The sequence below is a fragment of the Mus caroli genome, chromosome 2 (genome assembly GCF_900094665.2).
Source record: "Mus caroli chromosome 2, CAROLI_EIJ_v1.1, whole genome shotgun sequence".
Lineage (NCBI taxonomy): Eukaryota > Metazoa > Chordata > Mammalia > Rodentia > Muridae > Mus > Mus caroli.
The window spans coordinates 62,847,340-62,873,520 of record NC_034571.1 but is presented as its reverse complement, the minus strand read 5'-3'; the positions used below and the strand labels follow the sequence as shown (position 1 = coordinate 62,873,520).

At 42.9% G+C, this 26,181-nt stretch overlaps 1 protein-coding gene across 2 annotated transcripts in view; it reads left to right on the top strand.

Annotated features, from left to right (window-relative positions):
• The window catches only part of Stk39 (serine/threonine kinase 39), a 260,743-nt gene that overhangs the window by 142,720 nt on the left and 91,842 nt on the right, over positions 1–26,181 (top strand). For both annotated transcript variants that reach the window (XM_029470615.1, XM_021156379.2), the window contains exons 11-14: positions 16,695–16,817; positions 16,905–16,934; positions 22,277–22,339; positions 24,232–24,299. In XM_029470615.1, the coding sequence (XP_029326475.1) occupies positions 16,695–16,817; positions 16,905–16,934; positions 22,277–22,339; positions 24,232–24,299 (284 nt within the window). The remainder of the gene's footprint in view (positions 1–16,694; positions 16,818–16,904; positions 16,935–22,276; positions 22,340–24,231; positions 24,300–26,181) is intronic.

Below are 26,181 nucleotides of genomic sequence, written 5' to 3'. Positions count from 1 at the left end.
AGGGCCAAAAGAATGGGAATGGGTGGGTAGGGAAGTGGGGGGCGCTATGGGGGACTTTTGGGATAGTATTGGAAATGTAATTGAGGAAAATATGTAATATAAATATATAAAAAAAAAAGAAAGAAATTATGTGGACATAAGGTCAAATTTGGATTTCCTGTGATAGATTTTTAGTATATTTCATTAGTGTTTTAAAAATGTTTTCTTTGGCCAACTCATTGTCACCTAAAAAAATAATAAAGGTCATTATTCAGATTTTATGATACAGATTTTATGTAGTTTATGTTAGCTTGTTGTCGTTTTGTATAAGAAACAGATTGTGAGGCTGAGGATGTAATTCAGTGAAGGCTTGTCTAGTATTTGCGGGTTCAGTCTACAGACTCATAAAAAGAGAGAAAGGAAGGGGGATTGTAGTAGGTAAATAGGGAGACAGAAGTTATCAACAGGCACAAACCCATGTTGTTAATTTAAATTAAATAAAATTTAGTGCCTGATAAGGCATTAAAATTGAGTCGTCCTGTTATATTAGCAAAAAGTATAATGAGCTGGAAGCTTTCTGAAAATTAGGTTTCAGTGCTAACTAGGCTTATAAGGTTGTTCTTCATTTGAGGATGCCTTCTAGCACTGCACTGTGTCTACCAGCACTGCACCGTGTCTACCAGCACTGCACTGTGTCTACCAGCACTGCACCGTGTCCACTGTGTGCACAGAAATCACCTCCAAGTAATAAGCCTTCCAAAAGCGAATGAGCCGGTTGGCTCTCCAGGTTGACGAAGCTCCTTGTGGCTCGGTGACTCCACTCGGTGGATGATCATGCATGCTCTGGCATGTCTCCCTATGTTCTACTGACCACTGCTGTGGCGTCAGTCTCCCCAACACTCAGTCGGCCAACTCAGGGACAGCCGTTTTGTTGCTCTCTCATGCCTCTGTGTGTACAACCCAGCCCCGCCAGGCTCATCTTGAGGCTGGCCCACTCAAACAACGGAGAGTTTCTTCTCGAAAATAATACAACAATCATGTTTTAAATAACAGGAAGGGGAGAAAAGGGAAGGAATAGGTAAGGAAAAGCCTGTACCATTTGGTTTGTATGGTGGCAGCAGTGAGCTGATGCAGGCTAAGAATGATAGTGGTCCCTTCATGGTCCTTCCTCTCCTTGCAGCACACACTTACTCTGATTACTGATTTGCACAGTAAAATATAAAATGTCGCATATGTTTGGGAGCCTATAAGATGTAGCATTCTAATTTAATATATTTGATAAAAATATTATAATAGGGTAAATTGGTTCATTTTCTTAATATTGTTTTACATGGTAGATTCAGATGCATGAGTTATAATTAACAAAAATGTGAAATAGACGATTATCTAGTAGGATCCATCTTGCAAATCATAAATCAGTAAAGCTCACTTGCACAGTTCATACAAGCACTAAAAACATTCTATAACATGAAGATCACACAGTCCCAAATAAATACTAAATTCTATTCTTCCCTTTAGGTCCTTCATAGACAGACTCAGTTAACTATTTTCAAAAAAGAATTCTGTGCTGTACTGGTATTAATTCAAACATTTCATTCATTCATTCATTCATTCATCCTACCACTATGGAGCAAGTTACCCAAATCTTATTCAACCACCTGGAGTCTGCCAGCTAGTTCCCCATGCTGGGGGTTCAGGGCTACAGTCTTCAGTCTTCAGAACCTCTGAGAAGATTGTGCAATAAAAAGATGTGGAGATTCACAAGACTAGCTGAAAAGTTAAACTGACTGCAGGAGCAGTGAGAAAACCGTGGGCACTCTCAGAGGCCCCAGCTGGGTAGTGGTATGGATAGCTGAAAAAGCAGTCAGTTGTCCAGGATGCAGAGAACTTGGGCAGCTTCTCAGGAGCAGCTCTGGGTGTCTTTGCATTGCCTGAAGAGGTTTACGGTTGATCAAGGTGTAGTGCTTGGTGGCTCTTGTCAATATTGCCTCCGACTAGTGATAGGAAAGCTGGATTAGTAGGGCAAGGACCCATAGTAGCATGAGTTCAGAAAGGATCATAGGACAATAAACCAATAGCTTGTTCTATTCTCTTCCCTATAGACTTTTGGGTACAGTTATATCAGTTACAAGGCTCCCCCCCATATGCTCATTGATTCAGCTATTTGTAAGAGTATAATTCAGAATGCGAATATGAAAATAATATCCCATGGAAGTTTGTCTTCAATTAAGACGTGTGTCATCAATACTTTAAATCTCATTATGGCATTATAACCTAAATGCCACATTTTCTATCTGTGTGTAGAGATGGCAGAGAAAATCTGGCCTGATGTTATTGTCATCCATTCGTTAGTAATATCCATAATGACCTTGACTCTCCAAATTCATCATATTATGCTGCATATCTCTAAGAAAGTAGGCAAGTCTGCAGCACAGTGATTCGTTCCCTAAGAGGTTTTGAAGATCAGGACTCTGATTTTTGTTGTGTCCAGAGTAGAATTCACTATAAATTGGCCTTTTTAGAGTACATGTGGAGTTTGAGAACTGAACTAAATATTTCAGACATTTCATCTCATTTACCTGTAAAAAGCAGCTGATGCAGTAAGCAGTATCCTTTGAGATGAGTGGCTTCAACAGTGACTCCAGCAGTGACAACTGGGTGCAGTTGGAGTCCTGGTTCAGAAAACGTCTGGAAAGTTCCCCTATACTGGTGACGGTTGTGCTCAGCTGCTACCTCAGAGAAGGATTCTGATTTCATCCTTTTCACTCCCTGAGGTTTCTATGATACAAAGCAATTTTGTGTTAAAAACATTGGACAGCAGCATATCATACAGCGGTTCTCAACCTGTGGGCCGCGACCCCTTCATAGGTTCCCTCTTAAGGCCATCGGAAAACACAGATACTTACAAACGATTTATAACACTAACAAAATTAGCAACAAAAAATAATTCTATGGTTGGGAGAGGGGTGACCACAACATAAGAAACCATGTTAAAGGTTTGCAGCATTAGTAAGATTTAGAATCACTGACTTAATACATGCAACGTGTAAAAAAAAAATCTGTACATGATATGAAATAAAAAAAAGTATGAACCCGAACACTTGGCCTCATGTTTAGCACTTATGTAGATAATATGATTAGTACCTAAAAATGCAAAAGCTAGGTATTAAAGCGTCTGCCTCAGCTATTTTTCTTAGACTAATTAGCCCCTGTGATTTAAGAACTTTAGTCCTTTATCCCAAGATGATCTTCATATTTTATTGTGAATATGATTAATCCGCAATCTTTTCCTTGGTAGGTGTTTCTGTAGCCAATAAGTTCATAGATGATTAGATGACGTCTGAAGTGTTTCCAGTGTAGACTTGAACCTGCCTGCAGAGGAGGATGGTACTCCAAAGATTAGCAGAGGGCAGCGTGACAACATTCTGATCAAATGTTGCCTGATGTGTTAGGTAGTCAGAAGTGTGTGTGTGGGGGGGGGGCTGCACAGTGCGGTTCATGCAGACTTCCTTGAGACTGTGGTGCTTCCGTTGTTCAGTGTGAGGTAGATGGAAATCTTCCTTCTACAGAAGACATGCACACGTGTCTCGGGTGGTTAGACCTGGGAGCTCACTCACAGTTCATGCCAGTGTGTGTTAGAAGCAGAGGGAAGAGAGACAGCTACAGGGTGGCGGGGAGGGGTATGAGGGGGGCCGGGGGGACCTGAGCAGTGTCCACACAAGAAGGGTGTACAACTTAGGATCTTTTGGCTTGCTTCCTGCAAACTCAGGGCACTGCGGTGGGAATTTAAACAAGTTCCATCACTGAAACCACTGTACACAAGACAGCAGATGGGTGGGCCACGCCCAGGCTCCCAGTTCAAGAGTAGACATTGGGTTTTCTGAATGATCTGGGTCCCTTTCTTGCTTTTCCTCTCTACCTGCAGATTACCTCTGAGGCCTGTCTTGGGGTCAGGCAGACCAAATAGAAGATACTGGTTTGCACACATTCTTAGTTCCACTGTTGATTGGCAGGTACCATAAACAAATTAGATCCCTTGGGATAACGTGGACCCACTGGGAAGACTGGATTCACTTTGGGTCTTCATTTTGTCATACACAACTACCGATCCTGGGACTAGGGTTTTTCTCCCTCTGTGCTTCATTTTTATTAACCCCATGAGAATATACAACTCTAATTTATTGGATTCTTTTAAAACCAGGAGTTGGTCATATACTGTCTTTGTTGGGAAAAATATGTGAATTAGAATATATGGCTTGCTAGAACCTTTTACAAGGAAATTTATATTATTTATTTCACTGCTCTAGCAGCCTCTCTATAGTAAGAAATAAATTAAGATAAGTATAATTTATAATGCCCTTCCAATATTGAATTGAAGTGCAGTTGAATGTTACCCCAGAAATAGAAGTTCTGTCTGGAGGATTTTTACAGTGGGGCCTGCATCCCACCTTTTGTTAATGACCCAGAATTAATTTCCCTGATGTTGTAAGAGGCAGGAGTCTGGTCCTTGTGGAAGCAATCTGTTGTGTTAGCAATTGGAAAACAATGAAGAAACATTTTGTGAAGAACACAGCATCCAATACAGATCATGCTTGTATGGGGATAGTATCTTACTTCTTAGGAGAGACCTTAAGATCTGTTATAGATTAAAGATACAGACTATTTTCCCATGTTGGTATACACTAGTTTAAATAAATAAACTGAAGAAAAAATCATTTTGACTCGGTGAGGATGATTCTAACATAGACGGTATTCTCTCTAAGAGAATCAGTGATAGTTTTCTGGGTAGGAAAATGATAGTGTGGTGCACTCAGCCATCTCTGTTAGAGATGCGTGCTAACATATTCACAGGTGAGATGCTGCAGTGCCTTGGATTTGTTCACCAACAGATGGATGCATAGAGAAAACTATGATTATATACACATAATGGAGTTTTATTTAGCAGCAAAGAAGAGCTAAATTATGTAATTTTGGGGAAAATAGGTAGAAATAGAGATAGTGATGTTAAGAGAAATAAGCCAGATTCAGAGAGACAAAACACCACATTTCCCTCAAGTGAAACCTATATTCTACACATGTGTGCCATGAAAGGGAAGGGAATGAATAAGGTGGGATGGGAAGGGGTGGGCAAGTAAGAAGATGCAAGACATACCATTATGAAACCAACATCTTAGACAAGGAACACACCCTGGTAAAACAATAGTGTGTCAAAAGGAGCTATGGTTTATAGATAAGTCAGATTGGCAGTATGTGAGCTGGTGTGCTAATGTGGTTTGTTGTGATAATGTGGTTCTCTGTGTTTGTGAATGTTCTATTTAAAGCCAGAAGTTTATGTTTAAGCCAAAGTGAATGTTGTGCCATAAAGAAGAAAAAGTGGGTGGCCTGGTCCTATACAGTCAGCAACACTTAGAGGAGGCCTGCCACTCTTCCTGCCTGTGGGGCATAGTGTTTTGCTCCTATGACCCAGTAGTTAAGGGAGGTGCCTCCCTAACTAAGCTGAATTCCTGTGTTTAGGGGAGGGTAACACTGCGCCATCCAGGGACATGGGACCTTCTAAGAGGCTTAAGCCTCAAGTGGAAATAGAGGTACCGAGATTCCTCATCTCCTGGCAATTTTCTAACTTAAGCGGATGAATGTGGGGTCTGGGCTTAGGTAGAATGGCCAGTGGTTAGGAGAGAGCAGAGTTTAAATATCAGGCATGCTTCTGCAGGTTGACCTCATGGTGGAGTCACTGACTTTTCTTACCAGCTCAGACTTGTGCTGGAAACACACCCCTACTGTATCCACCATTGCTGGGCGTAAGCCTGAGTGGGTGCATGCTCGCTGACTACCCTCACGCCTGACACCTCTGCCCTTCAAAGACAACAGGCAGTGTAAATGAGTTGGCTACTAAGGAAAACGAGCTCACGGAAGCAATGTGGACTTGTTTGCTTCTTTGAATTAGCCCCAGCAGGACAGGATGTTACTGTGTCAGCTCAGAGGCAGATGGGCCCATCTGTTTCCACCTTCAGCTCTGCTGTTACTCATATTTAGAGCTATGTCCTTCCTCACAGGATCTTCAGATGCTCAGAAAATGGCCTGCAGTTATCTTGACATCAATTGGTACTTTGCGCAAGCAGGTAGAATAAATTAGGCTTCCCAACCACCCTGTTCTGTAGTCTCTGTTAGTCATTTCCTCACAATGAAATGATCTGTCATGGCAATGGACTATAGTTCTACAAGGATGTGACTGTGGGCCTTTGAGTCTCAGCGTGATGTTAAGTAGGTCCAGGACTGTCTCGTGTCTTGCATTTTCGTTTAGGATTATTATTTGATTTTATGTATTCATTGGTGACACTGTCCAGTGCCTGTGATACAAGTGTTGTGTGTAGTGGTGCTGGTTGCTCACAGAGCTGGTGGGTTCTCTGTCCCTGCAGCATCTGTTGATGATGTTAGGTCTGTGGGTCATGGACTTTGAAGAGCCATGGGTTCGGGGAACTAATAAGGTCTTCTTAATTGCTTGCACCCTAATGTCCCTTTGAGGATTCTGTGATGGATTGTTGCTGGGCTTGGACTTTCCTCTCTGGGGAAAAATGTGGGGAAACCTGGAGGGAAGTTTGATTATAAAACAAAGTTTGTTTTGAGCAAATTTTTCTATGGGCACCAGATAAATGAGATTCAACCAGAAAATATGTATTTAGCTGCCACTAAATTAGAATCCAGAATATTTTCCCTGTATCTTCATAATTTTGTAACAAGTGCCAGCTTAAACAAAAACCAAAACAAACTCAGAATCCATCATTCTATAGAATAATGTTCTATAATAACGCACAGAGAATTGGGTCTCTGACAGTGAGAAATTATAAGGCAGACATTAGCAAATATGAACTTGTGCCACAAATTGCATTTCTTTATTATTTTATAAATTTTATTATAAAAACTTGCAGTTAAGTAAAAACATCAAAATGATCATCTCTCTGATGTTTTTTTATTACCAAATAAATTACAGTTATTATGTGGTAAAGTGTTTTGTTAATGGTTTTACTTGCTGGAGAAAGCCATTTGCAGTGCCCGTGAGTCTCTCCTGTGGAAGCCACTGTTAGAAATGTTGGCAATCCTGACTTTCACAGCAACAGATGCCAGTGGAAATAAGTTGATGTTCTTGTTTGTTTTTTCAAGATTTATTTATTTGATGTTTATGAGTACACTGTAGCTGTCTTCAGACACACCAGAAGAGGGCTTTGAATCCCATTACAGATGGTTGTGAGCCACCGTGTGGTTGCCAGGAATTGAACTCAGGACCTCTGGAAGAGCAGTCAGTGCTCCTAACCACTGAGCCGTCTTTCTAGCCTGGTGTTCTTATTTTGACTCCACTGTCATGTCAGGTTTTAGAAGCCTCATTCGTTTCATTTTTAATGAGTGAAAAGGGTGGGGTACCCAAGTCCACATCACGCTTCAGTCCCTGGGAAAGTCAGTCTTTTCCGTTCCTTTTCACTACTACTTATAAAGTGGTAACTTTTTCAAAAGTCTTTTAAAGACACTTTATAAAGGCTTTATAATTTTAATTTTTAAACCCTTTGTTTTTTGACTGGAGTACAAATGCCTGATAAGTAAAGATAGTCTAGTGAGGGCTTCTTCTCCACACTTGATGTCCCTCTAGTGGAGCATTCCTGGGCTGCTCCTGCATGGCTCAGCAGTCATCTGATTGATGACCAGAGAGGGACTAGAGAACTGAGGAGTGCTCCCATTCTCCCCCCTCCCCCATCTTCTGGGGATCCTTGCATCACTATAGATCTGCCTGTGTGAGAGAGAAATGTGCTGGTCAGCATGTGAGTACCAGATAAGTCTTGTCTAAAGTGTGTCACAGTGACAGGATACTCACGGCGGAAGCCACAGCCCTGGACATTACCTTTGAAGTGCAAAGCTGATGTTTTGGAGCTGAGAGGATGTTCAGGCTTACTTCCAAGTGGGTATAGAACTAAGGAGGGAGAGAGAAATGTTACTTACAGAGTGAGTTCCAGACAGCCAGGACTACACAGAGAAACCCTGTCTCAAAAAACAAAACAAACAAACAAAAAAAAAGAAGCCCAAAACAGATAGAAGCAGAAGCACCCCTGTCAACGCAGCAGACCTCCCCACATCCTGTAAATTAAATGCTTCCAGAAGCACACAGATTTACCTAGACGTTTATGCGTGTGCCACTAAGGTAGTCCTTTGCATGCTGCTGAACGCTCTGGCCTCTGCTAGGTTTTTCTACTGATTGTATCTTGATGGTCTGCATGACTCCTGTAATTGGCTACACACTGTCCTCTGCTGTGGATGTCTGTTGATTTTACAGTCAGAGAATAAGCATGCTTCCACCTGAGCCCCCTAAGCATGACCCTGACAAGCAGTTCAGGCACCATGCGCTTCTAAGCGGCACCGGCGACCGCTGCTTGCCACGTTCCCCTTTCACAGGCAGTGGCCATGCCGTGTGGACCTCGGTGAGGGCTTTAAGGCTCTATTTGGGGCTTCCTGGTGGATGTTTACCGTCTGTGTGCTTTTTCCCGTCCCTGTCATCTAACCTGGGATCTGAGACGACTAGAACTGAAGCTGCTTTAGAGTGGTGCTTAGTAATTTTTACGAAGAAACACTTTGGAATTCATGTACACGAATTTACTATAACACAAATTAATTATTTTGGAACCTGGGATATACATTGATTAGTAGGATGCTTGTGTATCATCAGGTACAAGGTCAGGGGTTAAATCCCTAGTAGTAGCACATACATTAGACAAGGCAGCTCACGATGAAGATATAGGCAGTAGGATCAGGGGTTCAAGGTCATCTTTTGCTACATGGAAAGTTCGCAGCTAGTCTGAGCTTCATGAGACCTTGTCTTGAATAAAAGGTTTGTGTGTGTGTGTGTGTGTGTGTGTGTGTGTGTGTGTGTGTGTGTGTGTGTGTGTGTGTGTATGGGTCAGGTTGCTTGACTGAAATATAAGATCAGGACCGTTTTCTATCTAATGCGTTTCTGGGTTTGGATTAGTTTTTAAGTCCAGCAAATTAATACCTTAGGATATGAAAGTCTCAGCTCAGGACAGTCCAAGACCAGGCTGTCAGCACAGAGGGGATTTATTTGCCTTAGAAGGACAGAGGGCAGGGAATAAGAGGCAGGAGGTAGAGGAGGATGGAGGAGAAGGGAGAGAGGGATAGGGGAGGGGTGTTTGTGCTGCTGGGTAGAGAGGAGATCGGCATGGCCCTTAGGAAAATAGCAGTTTATAAAGGTGAAGGGTATCACCCTGCGTTAGGATTAATCAGACACCTTCATTGGGTGAGGTAAAGGGAGCTTTTGGATTGCTGGACTTCAGTGCTTTGATAGCTGGACCTTGGTGGTCACCTCAGGAGGAGGAAGTGGCCAAATAAGAGAACAGACCTCGGTGTCTTGTTTTAGGAATGTAATCTAACTCCCCCCCCTTTTTTTTTAGCAAGATAGAGGGAATTGGGGAGAAGAGCAAGGCTTGTCCAGTGTCATATTCACTAAGGCTCTGGATGGCTACAGTCCTTTCAGGATATCTCTCCAGACTGTATCCCTGTTGTTAATCAAAGGTCATTCTCCGTGAAAGGTTTACCAAGGTAGCAGTGTTGACTGTCTTCTTTGAACATAGGTTTATTTGAACCAATGTCTCGCCCCCTAGTCTTGGTAGGTGTCTTCTCATAGCACGAGCCTGTCACCTAAGTTATCGTGGTTCATGTACTGTAGTCGCTTCTCATTTTACTCTTTCCTCTGTTCCATTTCCTTAAGGATTCCACTTGGGGATGCTAACAGTTTCTGTTAGCAAAAAGCCAGAGGATGCCAGCACTGGTGTCTATCGCTCTTTTGCTGGGTACCTGCCTTTTGTAAATCCCAGTAACGGTGGTTGTAAGATGTAGTAAGTGGCTCAGTCAGGCAGCAGCCAGAGAAACAGAACCAGCAGGAGACCCAGAAAGAGAATCATTACACACGCAGAGAGGACACATTCAACTGTGGAACTGCTGAGGGTAGGCTGGAGTCCGCAGAGCCGCCTATCACAAGGGGCAGGCTGGCCCCTGAAGCAGGATAGAAGCTGTGACGGGGACAGCTTCTTCAGAGGAGTCCTGGCCCAGCTTGGAAGGCTTTGTTACTGATTGGATCAGGCCAGCCAGTTTATCAAGGGTAATTTCCCTTGATTTGATTGTGGGTTTTAATCACATAGGCTCAACACCTTCGATAGCCTCACCTAGATTACCTTTTGATTGAGTGACTGTGGACTGCGGTGTACCCAGGTTGACACAAGAGAGTGGGAACAGACCGTCACCCTGCTGCCCTGTTTCCTGGGAGAATCCTTCTGGCTCCAGCCTTTAGTTCTACTGCCCTCTGGAAGCTACAGTAAGCCTGCAGGCTCACCTTCCTCAGTCCCCAGCTCTCCTTGTGGAATTGAGTTCCCTTTAAACTTGCTGCAGAATCCAGGCAGCTTCTTCTCTGTGCCAGAGCCAAACATTATTCTCTCCTTTTCCCTTGGCTGTATGAGAAGGGTGTCTTCTCGATTTGAGTTATTTGTCTCCCCACGGCCGAGCGTTCCCATTGTTCTTCATTAGCTGAAGTTACATATCAGCTTGGCACGCATTCCAGCAGAAGCTTCGGTTCGCAAAGACAATGGTTGCAAAATTGGATGCTGCTTCCTTTCGTGGCTGGTAGCGGCTGTCATTGTTCTGTGTCACCCTTACTTGGAGGAATGCCATATAGGGAAATTGATGGGATTAACACAGAATAAGAAGTCTAATTGCCTCTCTATTCTGTGCTGCCTCTTTGAAAGACTTCCCTACATTCTCTTTGAAGACGCTACCCTTTCATGTTGGCTTTTCAAAGTTACAAAATTCTTTTGTCTCTACACGAACAGCAGCATTTATTTATTTTTTTAGTTTTCACAGTAGAACACCCTACAGGTTTCTGAGGAAGTTCTGCTAGGTGTCCTTCAGTGTTTGGAAGCACCCATTATTATTAACTTACCAACGTCTTCCCACGCTTTTCTGATCACCGAGAGAACCCTCCCAAGTCCCCGGTCTACTGCGATTTATGCTGTAGAGATAGGGATGCCAGGTTTTCTCAGGGCAGTGCGAGCTGGAGTTTAAAAGGTGTTAATAGGAATCAGTGAGGATAAGGGCCACAATTTAGCAGAAGTGACTTATCTCTGCCTAAAAGCAATAAGCTGGTTTTTTTCCTTCTTGATGTTTTAATGTGCAATAACATGGTCAGATGAAAATAATTTGTAAGTGTGAATTAAAATGGGATTTATTTTAGACCCAGCGCATCTACAGTTGCAAGAAGCTACTTGAGAAGTATAAAGTACGGTCAGGTCTGTGGTCGGGCATAGTGGGACTTATCAACTGCAACTTGCTCATCTTCAAAGAGTCACAGTGTTCAGAAGGGAAAAGGGAATTGAATGAATTCCTTATCAGCCCTTACCTTGATTATTCCTTTTGTGTGCCATGTGACCATAAGTACGGTGGCTTCAGACAGCAGCAGTTCTTTTTGGAGATCTCCTGTTTTCCAAGGGTCAGGAGTTAGGGAAAGCCTCGGCCTGTTGCTGTCTGACCTCGTAGAGGTTCGGTTACATGGGCTTCCTGAAGCTCTTTGGTAGCCCAGAACCTGCAGAACACAGAGGATGCTTGTGTGGTTCCTGAGCACCTTGGCCACAAGTGTTCACGTGACTACAGTGAAGTTCCATGAATGAACGTATAGGGTATATAGCCACATCGTTGTGTTTTTCTGACCTAGGCTTAGCAGCCCCTCTTTCTCGCGTCTGCTTCGTTTTGTCAGCCCTGAGAGATGCACTAACTTACTCAGTCAGATACAGGCAAAGGTGCTGGACTCTAGTTAGGTTACCCAGGCTGCCCTTGAACTCATAACCCACATAGGCCTTCAAGTATCTGTCTTCCTGACATAGCCTCCTGAGTATCTGAGAACACAGACAGACAAGTCAGGTCAAAGTACGTGTCATGCAAGTTTAAGTTAGCAGAGGCAAGGAAGAATGTAATTTGTATACACCCCAGCTATGGTGTATCTAAAGGGATAGAGTGGAGAGTGAGTCCTGAAAATGTATTGTCAGGGCAGAATCTCAAGAGATTTGAATGTTAAATGCCTGGAGTCATCCCGTGGGGTCAGAGTGAGAAAGTAAGTGTGTACTGCTTGACAAATGTGAAGGCTTGGAGATGAGCTCACATTGTGTTTATTGGGAAAGGCAGCACCAGTGCTGACAGGGACGGTGGTGGCAGTGCATTGTGGGAGGGGAAGAGGTAAAAGCTGCAAAATGAGGTGTTTGATAGACTTGGCTGTGAGGAAGAATTAATTCTATTAATAATATCGCCTTTCAGGTCTTGGGTGTTTATCATGAGGCAGGCGTCCTGCTGACAGCTTTAGCTGATCATGCCCTTTGACTGCTGTGATGGACGTGGTTGACGTGAGGCAAAATCTAGAGGTGTTAACTCAGATAACATCGGAGAATTGTTGGAATGAGGCTGCTCATAGAGAACTCTGAAATTTACTTTTCAGGCCTTGCTAAGGTGTTTATATCCAGCCATGGACTTGGAAATCAAAACTCAGACGTGCTGTGCTCCGAAGTCATCCTTCAGGATGGAAAGGGCGGCTGAGGAGGAGGCCTGTGGACGCACAGTCACACCATTTTGTGACAGTGCATAGTGGGGAGAAGCAGCCATGTTTATGGCTAAGACAGAACAGAGAGCAGACACAGGCAGAGGCGGATAAATGATGGAGCGCAAACAGAATGAACACAGAATTGAGAGCTTGAGGTCAAAGAATGGGTGTAGCCATGCCTGCACGACAGCTGGGAGTTGGATGTACAGGCTGACCCAGGCGGCCTTCTCAGTGCTGTGCTAGACTGGACCAGTCACCCAGAGGAGGGGAGTGTGAAGCTTGAGGCAGTGCAAGCAAGGAGAGTCAGCCAATCGAGAGACCTCCAGGCTGTGTGTGGTGGCAGGCAGGAGAAGACAGAGCTGGAGGGGCCCTGGAGGCCAGGCAGCACATTCAGGACAGAGATGCATGCCGGGAGAGCTGATGCCAAGGTTTGAGCCCCAGAGACAGTGAAATGCTTACTGCTGAAACCCTACCACGTCTCATTTTGTTTGCTAATTTTTGATAACTTAGAAGGCTTTTTGTTTGCTTGGCATTGCCTCAAGTATGTTAAAAACAGCAATTAATTAGAAACAACTTTAATGCTTCTTGTTAGTAGAAAGACTAGAAATAGAAATACGCTTGTGCTGCTTTCTGCTGTTCATTGGAGCTTGGGGGAGGGGGGCGGCTGAGGTGGCTCGTCCCCCGTGATCGGGAGCAGGGCAGGGGCAGGCACATGGTGGGTCTGCAGGGGAAGAGAAGCTGAGTTCGGGCATCTCAATAACGGTGAAAATTATTCCAAGGAGGTTCCGAGACTCAGTGTCTAGAGGGTTATGTGGCAGCGGCAGGTGTTGATGGTGGTCGGTCAGTGGCTGGGTGTGCCTGCTGGACCACATTCTTCTTTTGCTCAGCAGTACATCCATCTCTGTGGTCAAAGGCTATGTATAACAAGTCTCTCTGTTGGCTCCCTTAGAGGTTCCTTATCTGTCCTGGTCTGAAATCAGGGGCTGTGTAGAAAGTCATACTTAAAAGATGCTTCCAGGGCTACACAGAGAAACCCTGTCTCGAAAAACCAAAAAAAAAAAAAAAAAGGAAAANAAAAAAGATGCCACAGGAACCTTTAGGGCATGCTGGCCTTGTCCCACCATGCTCCCTTCTTTTGCCTGCTGCTGTGTCAAATATTTGTGCTGGACACCTGCCCAGTGGCCACTGTTCCTCTTGTCTGTTTTCTGTTCCCGCCCCCGCCCTAGTGGGAAATTAGAGCTATGGTTCCTTTCTGTAATGAATTGTAGTCATCAAAAGAGATGAAAATAAAGGCTTCCCTCCCCCAAATCTTTTCACACTCCTAAGTCAGAAGGCCACTTGTAAAATATGGGGAATTTAGGTGCTTTGACTCTGTGAGGTAAAAGTTGTGGCTTTGCTCTCGTAAACACCCTCCAAGGATGTAACTTCGTGCAATTGATTTTCTTTTCCTCTTTACTCGTTGTCACTGTCACATAAACACAACATAAAACCCGGCTTTCCATTTTTGCTGCAGTTTTATCCTTAGGAGTGAGCTGAGGACCACTGCACAAACTTGGGTTTTTATTCTTGATACTGTTAAATCTATATTTTCCTTGATAAGTTTTGGGATGTTCTTGGTTCTGATTAAGTTACCGTATATACTTACTAGTTTGTTCAACCAGCAGCTGGTTAAAGGCCCATCCTATCATATCTCTCAATAGCCAGGGCTATAATCCTAGACATTGTGTTTTATCGTTTTCTCTTTCAGCAAATAAAAACTAAGAGAGAAGCAGCCAGGGTTCTGCAGTAAAGCAGACACAGAGGGGAGAGGTATCGTGTGGCTTATAGATTGGAAACTGACAGATCTCAGGAAGGCAGTACTTGGACAGAACAAGGCGTGGTCTGTGTCCCAGGGCACAAGTCTGAGCTGTTTACAGGAGGAAGGAGGTGCATTTTGTGTCATTTAATAGAGAATATTAAATTTATCAATGATCCTTGGTTTCTGCAACTTTTCATAAAGATGGAGTTTTATTTTGGTTTTTGGTCTACGATTTTATTTGCTCTCTCACTTCTTAGCTGAAAGGCTTTCAGCTTTGTAATTGTCACAACTCTAAGTCCCTTTCTTTTAAATGTAGTCATTAACAAATACCCCTCATCATGAGTAGTGTTGCCAAAGAAATTAATTGTATATGTCAGTAGAGAATTATTTCTTCTTCCCTTACCCATTTCTTGATAGTTTGGAAATGAGCAATCTGTTCTAAAAATCCTTAAGTGCATTTCAGCATCCATTTCTGTAGTACTTTGCCAGCATCTATAAGAACCATTAAAATGGCTAACATGATAATAGGTTTTTTGCTGCAATTCAAAATCCAAGTGGGAGAAAACAACTATGCTAAGCACAGAGGGTGACGTTTTGGTTTTTGTAGTGCTAAAAAATGACTGCATTCTTCAAAAGTTAAATTATGAGGAACTTTTTCGTTCTTCTGAATTTTTTTTCTTTTGGAGCTCAAATATTTATGAACAGGCAGTCAGAGTTACTTTCAAAGATGATGCATGATAATGCAGCCCACCTCTGAGCATGCGCTGTTCATGTCTTCCTGTTAACAGGACATAGATACTACTTGACTTGTAAGCTATCAGTGTTTCTCTCTTATTTAATGACATGCCTGTGATATGGCTCAGTGGTTTCTATTGCAGAAAAATAGTCTTTGTCACATCACAGACGTCCGTGCATGTGTGTGTGTGTGTAGGTTAGAAGACAATTAATGGGTGACATTTCTTACATAATGCCCACCTTTCCTTTTTAAACTCAGGCCCCTCTACTGGCCTGGAACTACCAAGATTAGGTTAGGCTGGCTCCCCAACAAATCTCAGGGATCTACCTGTCTTCCTCTCCTCAGAACTGAAGTTGTGCACACCGTCATGCAGAGCTCTGTTTACAAGGGCTCTGGGCATTCAACCTAGGTCTTTGTGACTGCAAGACAGGAACGCTTCCCATCCCAGGTCTCCCCGGAACCCATGGACTTCCCATATCATAGACTTTCAAAGTCTTCCCAGCACATTCTCTAGATAGCTTCTTTCTGATTTCAGTGACATGGGAGGGGAGTTGGGGAGAGCAGGGGGTCGTGGTGGGTGGGATGAGCTGCTTTTCCTTGGGTTGCTTTCTGGGTCTTCATCTCCTCGTTTGTGAAATGAAGGGGTTGAGCGCCCTTCCACTTGAAGCTCCTGGGAATCAGTGACCCGCCTGCTGATTGTTCACATGGTGCTCAGCTGTTGCGCAGCTTTGCCAAATCACATCTCACATTACTGTAGACAGCAGCCTATTCTCCATTGTCCTCTCCTCATAAAAGCTTTTCCTTACCGGCCACAGCACACCTGAAAGCATGCCCTATGGTTGATATGACACACTGACACCGTGTCCCCAAATGCAATAACGCAGGAAGCCTGATGTCCAAGTTGAGGATGAAGATGCTGCACTTATCATCTCACAAGTGGCAAATGTGCTGAGACGTGTGTTAGGGCTAGTCTAATGCTGTCTCGTTTTGCTCAAGTAGGTTGAATAGAATCCTGGGGATGTAAGCTTAATGTCAGGCTCTGAAAAGGAGCAAGGTAGCTGTGGAAGCGGATTTGCTCTGTGGACATAAGGTTTTAGACTGCTGGTACTCTGACTCAATGCAGTTCATCAGGTGCCCAGATTTCTTTGCCTCTGCACAGTCCACATGCAGTCAGCCACTTGGGCGCATTTCCATAGGCAATTTTGAAACTTGGCTCATGACTTTGTGTGATAACTAAGTTTCTAGCTTAAGTAAAAGTGAAAAATGCAGTCTTTTTTTTTTAATGGTTCACATGCTTGGTATTCTTTAAAAACTTTTTTTTGTTCTATATGTGATACTAATGTGTTTCAAGAAAGTATATTTGGAAGGATGTTGAGGGTAGAAGTCTAAGGTGTATTATCTTTTGGTATGTTAGCTTCCAGTTATCTGTGGATTGAGACCCTCTTGGGTTACCTTTCAGAGTCTTGTGTGTGTACTGGATAACCTAAGTAGCAGTACCAATGACTGCTGTGCCCATCCGACCCATGAAAGTGTGGCTTATTTTGGTGCAGGTAAGGCGAGTTCCTGGGTCGAGTGGTCACCTTCATAAGACCGAAGACGGCGACTGGGAGTGGAGCGATGACGAGATGGATGAGAAGAGCGAGGAGGGGAAGGCAGCCGCCTCCCAAGAGAAGGTAACCGCCCTGGGCTACCACTGGCTGTCTTGTATCCTGGCTCTGTGGAATTCCATGAATTTTAATGGACATATCCTTGTTTTGCAGTCACGAAGAGTAAAAGAAGAGAACCCAGAGGTGAGGAGCTGTGATTATGTATGTATGAATGTATGCATGCATGTATGGATGGGTGCATGTATGTATGCATGTATGTGTGTATATGCATATTTATTTATTCACTTTCTAATCCCCCATGTGGCGGCAATGTTTGATCCATTTGGGAGACGGTTCTGAAAATCTCATGGAGCAGGAGAGAAAGGGAAAGCACATAGATTTTATTGGCTTGGATTCTGTCAGAGTTACCTTGGCCTAATTAGAGTGTGGCAAATGACTCCAGTCTGTGAGCCTCTGCTCTTCCCCATGCTGTGGGGTGATCACAGTGCTTATGAGGTAGCCACAAAGACTGGAGGAATCCCATTGGACACACACAGAGGAACCCTTGGCCCTCACAGGGAGATAATTATTTCTAGCTTGTAGTGTTACACCATTTGGAAAATACTGAAAGCATGCAGGTAAAATTTCCCTTATACTTTAATTTATAAAAAAAGAGAGCCGGTTGAATGTATATGTCTTGCCCTTTCCATGTGCTGGGTGAATTAGAGGTAAGTGAAAAACACCCTGACGACTGGTCACTTTTTGACTGAGATCATTTATTTTTTACTTACTTCCTCCATATGATTAATTATCCTAATGCCCAATGATGATTACAGCATGCTAATTCTCATAGAGGAAATTTGAGAATATTTAAATAGCTCCCAGCATCTCCCAGTCAGTAATTAATAGCTACCTTCCTAAGGCCTCATTACAGAACTGAAAAACTGTGGCCTAGAAACGATATCCCAACGTCTTCCTTTTATTTTTTAATTAGCAGACATTTCCTTTGGATTAAGTGAAGTCCACCTTACCTTGGGTTTGAAGTCTCAGGGCTGGCTGTGCTTTTAGCAGAGCAGTTGCAGAGCCATAGGCCACACTGTGCCCTTGCCCCTCAGAGCACCCTGCGCTCTCTTCATCTCCCCGGTTAAGAGAGGTCTCTGCTGTGCTTTCTCAGGTCCCTGCCTACCAATATTGGCTCTCTTTCAGATCCCCCCTTCTCACTGCTTGTTCTTTGAATTCCTCTCTTTATTTCATACTTTACAACTTTGCTCAGGGACGTTGTTCTCTATGGGAAAACCACCACGGAGCCCCTGCAGTGGGGCATACTGGGGTAACGTTGTATTGGGAGTTTAGAACAATCGTACCTAGCTAAAACGAACTCTACCCTCTCTTGCCTATGTTCCCATTGTGCCTAGAGCAGAGCACAGAGCTGAAGGCTTTTCATTTGCATCTAAACTGTCTCTGACGAAAGGGGTAAGTTCTGCATAGATGCAGAGCAAGTGAACAGGCTTCCACATGCTGTTGTTGACTCAAAAAGTGTTGTGGTCCAGCCACCTTTGGCTAGAAAATGAGGGTAGTATTTTATTTATACACATGTCCCCTTCGCATACAGAATATACTGTTTCTGTTTGCTGGTAACACGAATATCCGGGCACTAGAATAAAAGCATAACAGAGAGGTATGAATAGGCTATAATATTTATATGGTCAGAGAAAGAATAAAAGATCACAAGGTGTTAGGTAGTTGATGTGAAGTTCAGCAACAGCAGCTCTGGTACCACTGTGTAGACAGAGCGAGATGTGGTGTTTTACGAGTCCTGTGCTTGTGAGAGGCTGTGTGCCATCCTTAGCAGGCTAATGAGCACATGCAGGTGCAGGCATTACAGAACCTGTTGAAGATTGGACAAGAAGGTCTGAGTAGGTATTTGTCTGTGGGGCACCCAGGGAAAGGTAGTCCTTAGGCCAAATTTGGAGGTTCTAACTTGGAGAGAATTTCCAGTATGGATTTTTTAAGGTTTCAGAGTTCAGCTGGTTTGCTTGAAACTCATAGCCCAGCACTTTGAAAAATTGGCCCAGTTTGAAAATTATGATCTTCTGGGAAGCTTACCCACCAGTAATTAATAATTTGCAGCAAATGGATAATTGCCCTCCTCTATTTATCATCTTGTTCTACTTGGAGACAGAAGTCCACGGAGACCAATGTTCATTAACAACAATACTAATATTAGAACTAGAGAGAATTAATTGATCAAAAACTGAGCCCATACATCATGTCTGTGTGGAACGGTGTTAGACACAATGGGGATTTATGCACCAAGTGGAGAATGGCTGCTTTCTGGGGAGCCTTTTGTCTTTGGGGAAGGGTTAGGAGGAAGGCCTGGCTAAGGACTCTTTCGGGTAGTGTTGCCTAGCTCATAAATTATACTAAAAATTTCTAGTTACTGCCCACTGTTGATTTTTTTGTTTGTGTGTGTGTGTGTGTGTGTTTTCTTTTTTCAAAACAGGGTGTCTCTGTGTAGCCCTGATGTCCTGGAACTCACTTTGTAGACCAGGCTATTCTAGAACTCACATATATTACTTCTGCCCCCTGAGTGCTGAGATTAAAGGCATGCACTGCTTGGCTTTGGCTTTGATTTTTCTTTTGGGAAGTGGTTTGGGATTTCTTTTTGTCAGATTCTGAAGTAAGTACCTGTTATATGACTCTGGTCATTTTTGCTTCACTCTCTTAATTTTCTCCGTGACAAATGATGCTGACTTTATTTAAATCTAGTTCCCCTTGGTTTCCTTTAACGGAGGAAGGCAGTCAGCAGGCTTTCACTTAAACAGTTCCCTTAAAAAGTCAAGTCGGTTAGAAGATGTGAAAAGACTTGCTGCCCTGCCTCCAATCACAGCAGGCAAAACCTTGATTCTTAGACTCAGCCAGTAGAGTTGAATTTCCTTTCTAGTTTAGGGTTAGGTCTAAGCAACTCTGATTTGTAACTTCTGATTAGTGGTTAGGGTCTAGACACCTGACTAGGAAAACTGCAGCAGTCACTCTGAATCCAGATGTGCAGAATGACACCCCTGAATGAGTGACTGAATAAATGAACAAATAAATAATAAAAGAAGGAAGCTGAAATTTTTCAGAAATCACCTGAAAAATTGCCCTTGACTTAAGCTAAGCAGATCCCACAAGGAGGCTGTTGAAGGGCTTTGCTCTCCTGTGTCTAGGATAATTACGAAAGTCTCTGTTTGCTGGCTCTCGGATACTATTCTCATTAGAGAAGTATTTCAATACGGATTTAGACTGAATTAATTTTTACCAGGTTTAACTAAAGATTAAGCACATGTGAAGATTACATTTATTTCTGTTGCTTGATTTTTCTTTTTAAACTGCCACTAGCTTTTAATACCATCCTGATGAAAGGTGTTTCTCCATTGCTTAGCAGCTCCAGACGTGTTTGTTTTCTCTCTCTGTATAAAGGCAGAGAAAAGGCCTGATCTCTTCCTGAATATGTTATGCTGACCTCTGTCTGTCACAGGCTGCTCTGCTCAGCCTGGGTTGCAGCTGCTGCAGTGTAGTGCAGGTCACTGCCCTTCAGAGTACTTGTGACTGAAGCGAGATGTGTGATCAGAAATCTGTGATTCCAAACATCAGCTTTGTGCTTTAGAATAATTTTCAGTTCGTACAAATGCTGCAAAGGTAGTGGACTCCTCCCCTAGTTTCTCCCTGTGTCCAATTTTTACATAATCTGGGCATATTTATCAAAACTCAAAAATGGATTCTGCTACATTATTATCAGCTAAGTTTCGGAATTCTTAATAGATTTTACTAGTCTGTCCACTGATGCCCGTCTTCTGCTCCAGTAGGATGCAAACCAACACAACACATTGCGTTTTCTTACAGTGTTATTAAAAATAGAAAGAGAGCAGACAAGGCCCTGCTCTGAGGACTTGGGGAGCAGGCAGTGCCTCTTTTTCCTTGTGAAGCTCTGAAGCAGTTGCCTCTCTTTGACCAGGTCTGAGGTCCCTGTCAGACTGTCAGAGTCTGTGTCCAGAGTTATAGCCATCATTCATCTCTAGTTTTTCTTCTTTCTTCCCGTCAAAATGCATATCCGCTCAAGGACTTTTTCTTGTAGCAAATTGTTTAGACAGAAAGCAATTTGGTACAGTTTCTGTACTGTGGAAAGGTAACTGCTGCTAATCCTGTCAGCTTTCTTGTGGGGTTTCAGTTTGATGGAGTTATGCAGCTGTGGCTTAATTTCATAGAGTTATCTCACAGCGGTGACAGTCGGAACTGCACTTGATTGGTAGTGAGCACACTTTGTATAGGAGAGCTTTCTCTTACCTTGAGCACCCGTGCATGTTTGGAGGAGTCACGTGTCCTGTGCTAGAAGTAGCTGCTTCATGACATGCAGTGTTAGACGTATGTGGGACGTTGCAAGGTGTGTGGTACTTCTGTCCAGTCACCTGGCTGGCTCTCCGTCCTGATGCTAGCTCAGGAGCAAGGGGTCAGGGAAGGAGGGGGCAGACTGGGGATCAGCCTGCATGATTCTTAGGGGGGGTGTTAGGTTGAGGGTTTTGTCCTCTGCTACGAAGTGGTCAGAGGTTTGTTGTGTTTCTAAGAGTCATTTTTTCACGAACATGTTATGCAAATTTTCAAGAATAAAGCAGAATTAAATTCTGTTGTAGTGACATACCAAAGACTGTGTTTCCACTGTCACTAATGTTGCTTTTCCGTACATGTGTCCTGTTTATCCATTTGCCCACCTTAACTTTTCCATGCATTTCCGAGTAATCCAGAGGCATGAGTGTTACCTAAGTAAATAGTGAATAACAATTAATAACACTTCTCACCATTGCTTCAGTTTGAATGAAGTTGTTCTTTTTGAGTGAACTCAGAGAGCAGGCATTTTATACTCTTAGACTGGAGAAAATGCTTGCTGTGAAGTTTTCTGCTGATTTTTAGTATTGGTAATGAATTAGAAATAAGATCTCTATCCTTCATTTTCATTGCTGTTTCTCTTTGAGTGTGGTGGGGTTTGTTGTTGTTGTTGACTCTCTCAAGTTTATGCCGCAGGGCAGTGATCACAAAAGCAGAGCTCGAGGCGGAAATACCTTAGGACCAGACCAAAACTCTCGAGTGAAAAGTTACACTCTTGCCGTTCTGTTGGTTTTTCCACCATATTTACTTGCCCAAGCAACAGTGAAAAATTACCCGAAGTAATGATGTAAAAAGCAGGTTTTGCTCACTCTTCATATCTTTTCATTAAGGCCCCCTTAACAACAGAGGGAATGATAGTATGAGACTGAGTTATTCTTTTAAAGCATGCATAGAGTATTCATTGCATAGATTTTCCCCTTTCTCCATGAGATTCTGAATGGCAGGGCAAGCAGGCTCTATGGTTCAAGGGTAACCAGCAGCAGGTGGGCCATACTTTATCTAGATGTTGTTGCCTAAGGTCTTCTAGAAGTGTCATCTCTGATGATCAGGATGCAATGTCCCAGTCACTAACCTCTCTCTCCCTTTGGCTTCCTTGCTTGTCATAACACTGCTTTTCTTAACAGATCTCAGTGAACGCTGGTGGTATCCCTGAGCAAATACAGTCTCTCTCTGTGCACGACTCTCAGGTTGGTTCCTCTGCCAGTTATTTTTATTTGAAATGCTTTGTAGACAACTCCATAGAGAAGACAACTTCATCGGGTTTTAGACCTATAGTCAACTTCAGGGTAGTGCTCCCAAAATCCGGGGCTTAAAAAAGCAACAGTAGAAACCATCTCTTTAAGCAGGTATGGAGAAAGAGACCATCCCCACTCTCAACCATCCTTTACAAGATGCTCAGCCCTAAATAACAGACTTTGGAGAAGGAATAGATTCCCCAGGTGCCTCTGGAATCACCAGTACTGTGGGCATTAAGTAAAGAGAAGAAAATGATTAAGCCTGTTGTGCTTCAGCCATCAAACACTGTGGTTAATTGATACTTTCCTCCCTTGTTTCCGATTGGATTTCTATAACCTCTCCTGATGATTCTTTTATCATTGAGTTTTATGTGCCAATTGATCTCTACAACTTGTCTTATTAAAATAGCAGTGCAGTGCCTGTGCAGCGCATGTATGATGCATACTTAGAACGTGTATGACAGGAGCATGTGCTGTGGTTGTGTTGGGTGGTGAAGGCATCGAGGGAAGGTTGTGGATACAGAGCCCCAGGACTGGCCCAAATGTTTTGCTATATAATCACACTCTGCTTATATGTCTTTCTGCTTTATTGCTTCTGTATTTTATGAGGCAGCTGTGAATTGAGGAGGTGTTTAGACAGAGCGGCTCCATGACTACAGGAAACCTCTCTGAGGTCTGGTAGCTACTCCTTGTCTTTTACAGCTACAGAAAGACATGCAGAGGTTAACTGGTCTGTGCAAGGCCATGTTGCTAGCTACACAGAAGCAGAAGTAGGATCCACTTTCAGTCTTTACACTCTTATCATCCAACTCAGTCAAAGACTCTGAGTTAACCATAGGGTTAGCTTCCCCATAAAAGACAAATTAGGAGGAAGTATGGGTCCAAAAGCAAAGGAGGCAAACAGGAAAAGGGGGCTGCATCGATTAACATTTTATGTTAATTTCATGGCTCACTTTTACATCTCTTACTTTCCCAGCAACCTTTTGAGAGAAGTGGGATACCTATTTTGTAAAGGAAGCAACAGGCTCTGAGAATTGCCTGCCCATGCTATACAGTAGGTTACCAGCAGAGCCAAGCTTTACCTGAAATCTTTTATTTTTCTACTTCAACAAGGAGGTCTGATCAAGCCTGGGTATTCACAGGAATAGTCTGTGTCATAGAGGCATCCATGATGGATGGTCTGTATCAGAATGATAGGTGAGATGTGTAGGGAGAAAGAACGTTGATTAATCTGTCTTCATCCTTGATGCTTATGTTTAATGTACCTAAGTCATCCCATCCCACCACCTCCCCATCACATACAGTCTGGGGATAGAACCTAACGCTTTATGCATGATGGGCAAGTAGTCTGCCCCTGAGCCCCACCCCTAGCTCTTGCCTTTTTGAGACAAGTTCTTGGTATGTGGCTTAAGCTGCACTTAAATTTGCAATTCTGCTTCCATAGCCTTTAATGCTGGAATTACAAGTGTCACAACCATCCCTGGCAAGGTTCCTTACCTTTGTGCATCTCCAAGGTCCAGTGCATGTTGGCTCTGCTCTCTGGACCAACAAAGTGCCACTTTAGATGGATGGCCTTAATTTGGACAAGATGCAGCAGTATTGAGCACAGAATCCACCCTATGACTGAGGCTGTCTATAGGGAGCATTCACACCCACAGTATGACGTTAATTAAGCATCTTTCTGAGCCTCAAAAAAAGGTCTTGGGAAACCAAAAAAGACCTTCTGGGATAAGCACTAATCTTGAAGTTTCCAGAAAGGGCTGTAGGAATCAAGAGATATTGAGACTGTATTTATCCTTTTCCCAATAAAGCTTACAACATTGTTTGTTTTTTTCTTTTCAAAGGGCCAACCAAACGCTAATGAAGACTACAGAGAAGGTCCTTGTGCAGTCAACCTTGTTTTAAGATTAAGGTAAATAAAATTATTTTGCATCCTTTTTTCCCTCTACAAAATTCTGACCTCCTCCTTTAACTTTTCATAATATTAGGATAAGATGAAATTGTTAACTTAACTTGATTTTCCCAAACAACAATGTATGCCACATTCCTGGAACTAATTATACTCCTTTCATTGCTTGCAAAACGATTAATAAGAGAAACACCATTTGAAAGCATCTGTAGGCTCTATATACACTTCATTACATTTTTTTCTCTCCTTGCTTTTTTTAATCGTTTTTTTTTCTTTTTCCTTTTTAACAATGTAAGATCACAGTAAGAGATTTTTAATGAGTCTCTTTCACACTCCGGCAGTCAGTTTCTGACAGAAATAAACCATGCTTGTACTACAAGTTGCCTGTTCGGAACATTTTTCAGTGGCAGGTTTGATCAGCCACTGTGGAGAAATGACAGATATATTTTGAAAGCACTTTCAATCTTCTAGGAAATGGATACAAATATGGCGCCTGACAGTCCCCAGCCTCCTGAATGAAAGCTGTTTCTATTTTAAGACCTTTTTCAACTTAAAGGTCTGTCCTTGCAGATGTTCTTTGTTAAGGATATAGTACCTCCAGAGGAAGGGAAATTGGGTAAACTTAATTGCAGCCAGCCTACTTTGCCAGTAGGTCAGTCAGGATGCTATTGAATTTCTGAAGGTATAAAGGGGAGTCATGGGTTCTCTTGACAGGATTACACACAAAGCTTTTGTGGTTAATGAGCATATTCACAGCTGTGACTGGGCAAAGTGGATCTCCAGCAAGGCCAAGGTTGGTTTCCCACTCATGGAGTTATCAGAATCCATAGGAAGAGAGTCCATTGCTCTGAATACCCTTCCTTCTTACAGGTGTGCAGACTCTGCGGCGTGTTTACACCTTCTAGGGCACGTCACAGGAGTACTTGGTGACATTTAAGTTAGAGTGGATGTAGAAACCAAAGACAGAAAATATTACAATGCAGTAGCTTTGAGGAATATGTACAATTAGTACAATATTAGCCAAAGAATGAAGTAGGCCATTTCATACTTTTGCCTTTTGAACCAGAGTAGAGATTTAAATATTCAAGTTTGGTTCATTGTATATCTAATTCTCTGAAAGAAAAACCTCCATCAAATGAAAAGAAAGGAAGGGAATGTTGGTACATATTATTGACGGTATTGTACTGGATAGTTTTATGTCAACTTGACATTAGCTAATATCATTTGAGAGATGAGAACTTTAATTAAGAAAATACCTCCATAACATTAGGTTGTAGACAAGCCTATAGGGCATTTTCTTAATTAGTGACTAGGGAGGGCTGTGCCCAGCCCATTACAGGTGGTGCCATCCCTGGGCTGGTGGCCCTGGGTTCTATAAGAAAGCAGGGTGACCAAGACATGGGGAGCAAGCCAATAAGCAGCATCCTCTATGGCCTCTACATCAGCTCCTGCTTTCAGGTTCCTGTCCTGTTTGAGTTGCTGTCCTGACTTCCTTTGATGAGGAACAGTGATTTTTCTCTACAAGTTGCTTTCGTCATGGTATTTCATCACAGTAATGGTAACTCAAAGACAGGTATATCAGACTTAATGATGTGTAAAATGTACCCCAAGTGGTGACATGAAACAACACTCCCGTATTGTTTCATCATGTTAGAAGTGCAGGGCTGGCTTTGCTGCATTCTCCAATATCTTATAAGACTGAAATTAAGGTACTCTGCCTACTGAGGTTCTGGTCTTCTGCTAAGCTTACCTGGGCTGTTGGCCAACTGAATTCTTTAGACCTGTAGACTCAGGCTTTTAGGAATAGCTCACCCTATTTATTAGTCGTCTTCATACCAAGGGGAGAGGGTTATGAAATAGGCTATGTACATGAGGAAATAGAACT